Source organism: Girardinichthys multiradiatus, chromosome 9 (assembly GCF_021462225.1).
Source record: "Girardinichthys multiradiatus isolate DD_20200921_A chromosome 9, DD_fGirMul_XY1, whole genome shotgun sequence".
In the NCBI taxonomy this organism is placed as follows: domain Eukaryota; kingdom Metazoa; phylum Chordata; class Actinopteri; order Cyprinodontiformes; family Goodeidae; genus Girardinichthys; species Girardinichthys multiradiatus.
The window spans coordinates 25647621-25657323 of record NC_061802.1 but is presented as its reverse complement, the minus strand read 5'-3'; the positions used below and the strand labels follow the sequence as shown (position 1 = coordinate 25657323).

The window sequence follows — 9703 nt, the reverse complement described above, 5'->3', positions numbered from 1 at the left end:
CCCAAGATGAATTGACGCTGTATTGGCCGCAAAAGGAGGTCCTACACCATACTTATAAATTATTGTGGTCTAAAATCAGGTGTTTCAGTTTCATTGTCCAACCCCTATATATGGGTTTCACTGTTCTTATTACATTACTGACATAAATAACTTTTTGATTATATTGTAATTTGCTGGGCTGTATGTGGTGCTGTTACTTTAAGCCGTCCTTTCATCTGTGGTTCAAGCAGATGGTTCATAAAAGCAGATGGTTTATAAAAGCAGATAGCGGGCCTGTAATACGTTACGCCCTCAATTGCTTTTTTTTTTCTTCTCATAAACGTAGCTGAGCCATGAACGCACTGTCCTCCTTTCTTTGAACGCACCACTTGATTACCGCCGGGAGCTGAGCGCGCCTCGTCGAAACGCAGCGTCGGACACGTTGACCAGCGACGCACAAAGATCAGGGAGGAGAAGAAAGGACGAATGCCTTTATTTACCGAGATATGTTAGTTTTATGTATATTTTCAACGGAATAACTTGTCTTCGTGCCTCCGAGCGGTCGCTCTCCCCCATGAAGCGGCATAGGAGCGTTATATAAGGCGGATAACAGTCCGAGATGAGAGCGCGTCTCTGACAGCGTAGCGGCAACAATAGCCTGGCCCCGGGCCGCGTGTTCCTGTGTGTGCGCTTGGTTTCAACCCGCTAACACCACCGCCGCCAATGCTGCTCCATCCACTGCACTGCCCGTCTGATTTACTGTAAACTAGGCGGCTAACCTGCCGCGGATGATCCGTGTGCGCGGCGGAATGATGAGCAGAATGAACCTCCAAGATGAGGCAGATGGGTCAGATTAACGCCACGAAATTCTTCCTGTAATTTGGCGTGGTTATAATCTCCATATACATTTTAATTACCGCCTCTGGTCTGATCTGGCACTGAAGATTTTTCCATTAAAGAGTTCTAACCCCCAAAAATGGGCCCATGTCTCAATTTGGAAAACAAAGAATTAGGCGCCTGAAGAGGGGATAAGCTTATTAGATAAGCCTGCTGTGCTTTATTAAGTCAACAAGCCTGGTGAGCGGTCAGTCTGGACTCCCTCTGCCCCTCTGCTGGAGGCATCTCTTCCGGATTTTACCTTCTCTGTTGTCACAGCCACGCACCACGATGGGGAGCGATGCCGGGGGCGCCGGGCCGGTGGAAGTGGAGCCGATGCCGGGGTACTGGGAACTCATCACCAGTGGCTCCGGTGTCATGCTAGGCGCATGGAGAGACTGTAGCGACTGCGGTCTGGAGCTCTCCAAACAGACTCTCCTGGATAACGCATACATCACCTGGACCGAAATCGCCCTGTTTTTCTTTTGCGCCTTTTTGTGGACGATGATCAGGAAGGGGCTGACAGTAAGTCTGTTTAAGGTAGGTAAAACCTCCCGGATCCCACCTCCACCATGCACACCACACACACCGCTTTACTCAAGGCTTCTTCCTCTAAGACGCACGGCTGCTGTGCGCCTCCAACATGCCAAGAAAAACACTATCGAGGGGAAGCAATGCTTGTGAGACACAGGTACAGGAGGTAAAACAGACCTTGCCCACTTCCCAGACATCTTAACTACAGTGTCAGAAAATATTAACCTGACTCACACAGGCGTTCAAAAAGCACAGCTGCTGCATTCACAGTCTGCTCTACTCTCTCTCTCTGGGTACTGTGAGTCATCCAAAATGGTAGGTTCAAGCTTGGCATTGAAGTGTGCGCCCATGTGTAGCTACTGTGGACATGCATGTGTGAAGAAATGGCTCACGGTTATCACAGCAGGGACACCCGCGGGAGGAAATGTTGGACATATTTACTCTTGTGTTGATTAAACGAGAATTATATAAGTAGTGGTGCGTTATGCGACACTTTGGTGGAAATGTAATGTCTTGCAAAAGTGTTCACTTTCCCTTTCCGCCCTCTGTCAAATTGCAACACATACTTCAGTGAGTTTTCTGATACAGTGGTGCGTAATTGTGAAGTGGCATGAAAATGATACGGTCAGTCATTTTCTACCATAGTGGGTCGCGGGGGAGCTGATGCCTATGAGCAGTCTATGGGCGGGAGGCGGGGTACACCCTGGACAGGTCGCCAATCCATCGCAGGGCAACACACAAACAACCATGCACACACTCATTCATACAACTAAGGGCAATTTAGAGTTACCAATTAACCTAACAGGCATGTCGTTGGACTGTGGGAGGAAGCTGGTGAGAACCCACGCATGCACGGGGAGATCATGCAAACTCCATGCAGAAAGACCGCCGGCCGGGAATCGAACCCAGGACCTTCTTGCTGCAAGGCAACAGTGCTACCAACTACACCGTGCAGCCCTGAAAATGATACATTGCTTTCAAATTTATCCATTTATTTATTTTACAAAATCTGAAAAGTGTGGCATGCCTTTTCATTTAGCTCCCTTGCTGCAGTTATAGCTGCAAAACTGAAATGTATCTGCATTCTTCTTCAAAATAGTTTTAGCGCTGTCACATGGGCTGGAAAGCATCTGTGAATAGAAATGTTCTAGTCTTGCACACATGATCTGAGTTGAATGTAGGTCTGGACTTTGACTGGGCAGCTTTGATCTAACCATTCCTCTGGCTGAAAGTTTAGGGTCATTGTCCTTCTGGTGTCATTAGCCACGGGTCTTTGTGTTTTGATAATACTTTGGATTATTATGGGTTGTGATTATTTTGGGGGTTCAATAGTTGACTATTTTGCTTTTCGTGTCTGATTACCTCACCAGTAGTTCCTAGCATAGATCCTTTCCATGGCAGTTTACTATTGTTTTGCTGTTGCTCTGTCCATAATTCCACCAGGCTACGCCTGATGTTTTGCTCCTGTTACTATGGCGGCTTTTTCACAAACAAGAGAGACAAGAGGGTTCCTTTGACTGATGTTTACTGTGGTCTTGCATCTTTATTCTTCTTAGCACTTTACACCACAGGTACACCGTAGAACTGACGAAATATATAGATGATGTACAACATATTAGCTGACTTGTTTTAACTTACACAAAGTATACAATTTACGGAGTACAAAATAAACATACCACTTTGGCCTGCTAGTGGACAAACCGGTGGACTTGAAAACACTTATTATCCGTCTTATTTTTTCTGAATTGGCACAAAATCGGGTCCGTTTGCGGCAACTATTTTCGAGCTTCTTGTTTTTTTGGGGGGTTTTTTCACCGGAAGTGACGTCACCGTGCTCTTAAACTGGACTTATCAAATTTACCATTAAGTTTTCACTCAGATATCAACTATTATTAAGTTTTACTCTCAGAAATGCTACAAACAATGTTGAAGATAAAAACAAAGCACCTAAAATAAACATGTTACCTGAACCTTCTCCATGGCATTAACAGCACCACAATTACAACTAGGGGTAACAAATTGAACTAAAAGTAATTCCAACTGGTGTTACAGTTACTGTTTGGCCATTTTTGTAACTTTTTGGACATTTCCACTATGCGCCTGCTGATGTGCAGTCTGTGTTTGGGTGCTACATCAATACCTCAAAACATAACAGCTGGGAGATAACCCTCCACCCCAGCCTCACATTTTTCACAGCCTCTAACAGATTTTCTTCCAGGATTGCACTGTATTGAACACCATCCATCTTTCCATCAACCTTGACCAAGAAAAATCATCCCCACAGCATGATGCTGCCACCACCATAGTTCACAGTGGGGATGGTATGTTCAGGGACAAGTGCAGTGTTAGTTTTTCACCATTTTCAACACTTTGAGTGTTGGCCAAAAGTCCAATCTTAGCTTCCCCTGACCACAATATTTTTGCAGTTTCCCCTTCATGGCTTGTGGCAAATTGCAAAAGAAACCTCTTGTGGCTTTCTCCTTGCCACTCTTCCATAAAGGCCAGATTTGTTTAGTGCCCAACAAATGGTTGTCCCGTCAACAGTTTCTTCCACCTGATTTGTGGATTTCTGCAGCGACTCATTAGGTTAGTTCTGAAGGCAATCGGTTTCATTCATTTGACTGGATTTTTATTTAGGAGTATCAGAATAAAGGGAGCTGAAAATAAATGTGTGCCACACCTTTTATAATTTATTTTAAAAATGAAAACCACATAGCATTGGTCTATGAAATAAAATTACAATCAAAGTTTGTGGTTATAATGTGACAAAATATGAAGGCTGCGAAAACGTTTGCAAAGCACTGTAACACTGTTACTATCACTTCTTTGGAAGAGTTGAGTTATATTCAATGCCATTCATGTGGATTTCTGTGTACAGAAGCAGCTGTGTAGGAGCAGCTGCTAACAAGTGCTCCACCATGCAGCCCACCTTCCACAATCTGTTATGAAAGAAATAATCATCTTTTTTATGTGAACTATAGAAATAAGACTGTATTTATGAAATACCCCACATCAAATATCCAAATCAACTCTTAGAATGGCATGAAACAAGTGAGAAGAACTGTCTTTCACCTAACTCTCTTTGTATTTTGCTCACATAAAAGCATACTGAGGTCGTTTACTTGAAGATTTCAAAACTAGTGATGGGTAAGGAGGTGGCTTTTTTGCAACATACATTTATTTAGAATTAGTGAAGCACTTTTGGAGGTTGTTCGTTGGAAACAGAGCTGCTGATTTTTAGCAGTAACCAATATTTCAGGTACCTAAGCAATCAAAGTGTTTCTCCATGCTAAAAAAAATCAAACACTATTCTAAGTCAAATCACATAATGCAGCTCGAAAACCATAGCGACATTAAGTCCTTGGAGATGTGCACTTACAGAACTGCAACAACTCTAAAAGCAGCATTCTCACCCCAGTTTGTCTGTTAGAGACCACACACTCAGGTTGTGGTCGGGTAGGACTGGACCTCTGCCCAGATCTTCTGCATTCTCCTCCTCACCCATCCAAGTCCCATAGAGCCTCCCACCTCCTGCTGTTGGTTTATCCCGAGCAAGGTTCCTCTCTTCACAGAAATCCTGGATGTGGCATGTTATTCTGCCATCATCATGTGTGGTGGTAGAGTTTCTATATGTGGTCGATCCTACAGGGATGATGCTAGAGAGCACCATGCTGTATCTCCAGACTGAAAATACTCAGATGTTTCCCGTTTTCTCTATTACAGTATATAATCATGTCTTACCAGCACCTTATTATCAGACTGATCTGTGAGTGGTATCTAAATACCCAAATGCAATTTGTTATTCAGTGCACGTCCACCTCCACATGGAGAGTGCTAATGTTAAAGATGAAGAGGTTTAGAGTAGGTCAGCCATGCGGAGCTAATTCAGTTTAAGTCTTGCTGTTAAACACTGTCAAACCAAAGTGGGTTGTCAGGGATGCAGAAGTCTATTGCTTGTGGTCTTATTTGTTCGGAGCACATCCTATTAGCATGAAACAAAACCTGATTGTTTCCCATAAAGCAGATTGTCAAGTAAGCATCTGTGTGTTTAATAGCTGCTCAGTAAAGGTGGATGGTGGGATTTTTTACTATACTAACATGTGCTGTTGCCATGGTTTCTTAAATGGAATAAAGTGAGCACAGTTAATTACAACAGTAATGATTATGTATGAGCTCATTAGTATCTATAATTACTCACTGATAACTTGGACATGAGTTGGCAAAATACTGGCTACTTTTTGAGTAAATGCAAACATTTGGTTGATAATTTTTAATTAATTAATTAATTAATAAACAAAAAATCAGTTTGACCTTTTTATCAAAACTAGACTTATTAACCCTACACTGAATGAACTGAATTTTAAAAGAATAGTGGACATTATTAAATAAACTATTATTCAAAACTACTATGTTATTAAAATTGGCTTTATTTAAGTTGATCACAGTGTGTAGGAACTTTTATTTAGTAATGATTCACTTCCTGTGTCCATGTGGTATACATGTAAGTGACACAGAGGTCCGTTAGTCACTCTTCAAAATGGGAAAGATAAGGAAACCTGTCATTAAACTGACATAAATGTGAGTTTGGCTAAGAAAATCGTTACTCCACCATGCAAGAAAATTTGATGGGCACTAAATCAGTCTAATAACAAAAAAAGTTAATAAAAAAATGTCAGAATCAAATTTTAACTTTGCTTCTACACTAACATAAACTGAATAATAAAACCTATTAAAGTATGACCTTAATTATGATATAATACTGCTATAATATTAAACTTACAGAACCCTGCACTTTTATTGGCAATAGTTAGGTCGATCAGATTTTCTTAGAACCTTTAAATGTTTCCATAGGATGTAAGTATGACATGACACAGGGGCCCATTTCTCCTAATCACCTTTGAGAAATGGGAAAGACAGGAGAACATGCAGTTGAAACAATATAAATTTGTGGTGAGTCAGAAAACGGTAAAAAAAAAAGAAAAAAGAGCTACTTGCCTCTGTGCAGCCTTCAAAATGGGAAAGACAAGAGAACATGTCATTCAATTGAAGCAGATTTGTGTTGGCCTCAAGAAAATAGCTTCAAGGCCAAAATTTACCCATATCTACTCTGTCAACACAGAGTCGACCCACATCATGTACTGTAAGTTTGAATCTCCCCTACACAAGAACTACTTTTCTCTGCCGGGTTTCTGACTCATCCTGACTTTTCTCAGTCAGGAGGCGGACAGATTAACAGTAAAAGGAGACATGTAGACCAAAACATTTTGCCTTGTTTTAACTGGAAATATTTATATTCACAGCTAAGAAATCTAGTTAAATTTTAGGGTATATCATCAGCCTATTTTAGGCATATTGGCCTTTTATGCCTCCAAGTCTTATTTATGATGGATGAACTCAATGCAAAGCAGTTCAAAAGCTTTCTCAAGTGGCATTGCTTTGACCCAAACATGGATGGTGTGCATTTAGGCCAGCCAAACGGGGCCTTCTGAATGTTGCTATCATTTTACACGTGACCAAGCTTATTTCTGTTGAGTGTGGTGGGGAGCAGCTCATTGGGGGTTGGTGCCGCTCCTGTTCAGAGTAGCGTGGGCCCAGAAAGGTGTTTCCAATTTGCCTGATGCCTGAGCCACAGCAGCACACATCTAGGTTAGATTAAGTTCTTTTAAAAGCCACTGTTATGTAAGATTACCGTGTATCCTCGCCATGTTTTGCCTCGTCTATTGGCAACGCTGTAACACTGGCAGTTTAAAGAAAAGTAAATGTGGTTTTTAAGATAAGAGCTGAAAAGCAATGCTGAGGAACAAGCATGTAAATGTCACACTTGCAGTTCCCAGGCATGACTCCTTCCTCATTTTTGTTTAGGCGCTATTCTGTACAAACACTTTAGAGAAGGCTTCTGCAGCTTTGATAGGTTAAGATTTGCTTGCATGGTGCAAATGATTGTTTAACATTTGCATCTGTGAGAACAGGCTGAGTATGCAGGATGGTTTCGGATTCACAAACGCTTAGGTCTGCATGCATTCTCTATGTCATATAGAGTGCAGAGGCAGTTCCTAAGAAGCCGCTCATTAGTTCAACAGGAAGTAGAAACATTCATGAAAGAATTGGTGAAGAAAAGAGAGTTCAGAGACGAGGAGAGGGTCGATCTGGGGTAATAAATGAACAAATAAAGAAGAGTCGGACAGACGAAGGAAGGGCTGGAGAACAGAGTGGGCTTGTAGGGCCAAGCTTGCTGAGTCAGCTGCAGCAGCCAATCATTAACATGGTTACACATACAAGCACACACACCCCATGCTGTTTTAAAAGACATAACGTCTGCTCACTTTCTAAATGTTTGTGTCCTACAACACTCTGTTTGTGTTTTGTATGCTCTGTAGTCAGGCTCTGTCAGCGGCCGCAGTCTGTAACCATCTTATAAGTGCCCCTCCCCCCGCCCCCCATACACATACACAAACACACTCTCAGAGCAGCTTCAGCTTTGTCGCAGAGCTGATCTTTCTGCATTGAACTGAATGGCAAATCAGGCTGGGCCTCCATTCCTCTTCTAGTTGTGAAAGCATCCTCTGGTTTGGATGCCCTCGGTCACCACAGATCCCAGATCCCTTTCCATTAAGTTGTTTTGCATTAGAGCCACGGGGAGAAACCTGATTCTGGGGAAGTAATATCCATTCCTCCAAAAGTGCCCACTCAAATAAAACGTGCTTGTAGTTTTGACACTGATTGCAAGCAATGGTCAGTTTTTATTACGTTAAGTTGTTGTCAGCCCTCTTCTTCTGAGACCCAGCTATCTAATTTCTTCCTGCATCGTATGTATTATGTGCAGAACTTAGGCCATCACCTGACACGTGATATATTTCCACTCTGGCTTTCGATTTGTAGTACATATGTGAAACTGATGGCTTCACTAAGCTTTCCTGCACTTCACAGGTTTTGCCACTAAAAGCAGTTCTAGACATCAGCCTCAGTGTCAAAACCACTGGCAGATGAGCTGATTTGATCAATTTAAGAAAGTTCCCCTGGGAGATTTTGAGCTCTGCCTTCTATCTGTATGCTATTTTGACACCTGATCGTTACTGCAGACCAAACGGTATATATACATGCAAAGAACGCACAGCGCCATAAAGATGTTTCAAAGTTCTTGTCTTTTTTGTGATACTTAAATATTTCAGATTGTCAAACAAATGCTATATATTAGACAAAGATAATCTGAGTAAATGCAAAAAAATTTTTAAAAGATGATTTCATTTATTAAGGGAAAAAAGCTATCCGAGTTGACCTAGTTTTGTGTAAAAATAATAGTTGAACCCTACTCTGCTAACTAGTTGTGCCATCAAGGATTGCTGGAACCTGGTAGTGAGTCTTTTACCAACTCTTCTTTGCATAATTATTTTAATTCGTCCACAATGAAGAGTTTTAGAGGATGAATGGTTCTGTTAAGGTCATGCCACTGCATGTAAGCGTGTATGTAAACCTCTTTTTTCCACTTCTTCAGATTGTTTATACAATTTAGTTATTTTCTACACTACATGAATAGATGATGGAATAGTAGAAGCTGCTGATAAACTGATCTTATTGTATAATTCTAAAAATTCACTAAATGTGTTGTTTTCCATAAGTTAAGTTTCACTTTCTAATTGAAAAGCCACTCTGCTCCCACTCACCTCCTACCTGTCAGCTCCTAGCTAATAAACACCGACTGCAGCCACATGTGAATTCAGTAGGACTGAAACAGTGAAGTGGATTAAATGAATAAACAGACTTTTCAGATACGAGCCCTCTTTCCCTTTCTCAGTTTAAAATGACCGTCTTTTTGAAAAGGCTTGTGTTTGTAGGTGTTTTTGCAGCAGGCTGTGATGTTGAACTCTGACATCTGATGCTTCACTTTGTGGAATAACAAATGAAACCTATGAAAATAGTCATCTATCCGTCTGTCCATCCATCAATCCATGTGTAGGAACTTCAATGAGAACTACATTGTTTATGCGGCATTATTATAAAGTATTATAATTAAGATTATTGACAGCCTTGAGGTTTGTTTGCAAATTTGAATGCAACCTTTCCTGATTAATCCTTTCACAGGGAGCAGTTTTGCATTCCTTAAATTATCATAGCAACAGTGATGTGTATACAGTGCCTTGCGAAAGTACTCGGCCCCCTTGAACTTTTCAACCTCTTGCCACATTTCAGGCTTCAAACATAAAGATATAAAATTCAAATTTTTTGTGAAGAATCAACAACAAGTGGGACACAATCATGAAGTGGACTGAAATTTATTGGATGTGTCAAACCTTTTTAACAAATAAAAATCTGAAAA

General features: G+C 41.3%; 1 protein-coding gene across 1 annotated transcript in view; it reads left to right on the top strand.

Annotated features, from left to right (window-relative positions):
* Nucleotides 1-368: 368 nt before the first annotated feature.
* cers1 (ceramide synthase 1) overlaps nucleotides 369-9703 on the top strand; it is a 36792-nt gene continuing 27457 nt past the window's right edge. The window contains exon 1 of the mRNA XM_047374283.1: nucleotides 369-1395. Coding sequence (XP_047230239.1) covers nucleotides 1147-1395 — 249 coding nt within the window. The 5' untranslated portion in view covers nucleotides 369-1146. The remainder of the gene's footprint in view (nucleotides 1396-9703) is intronic.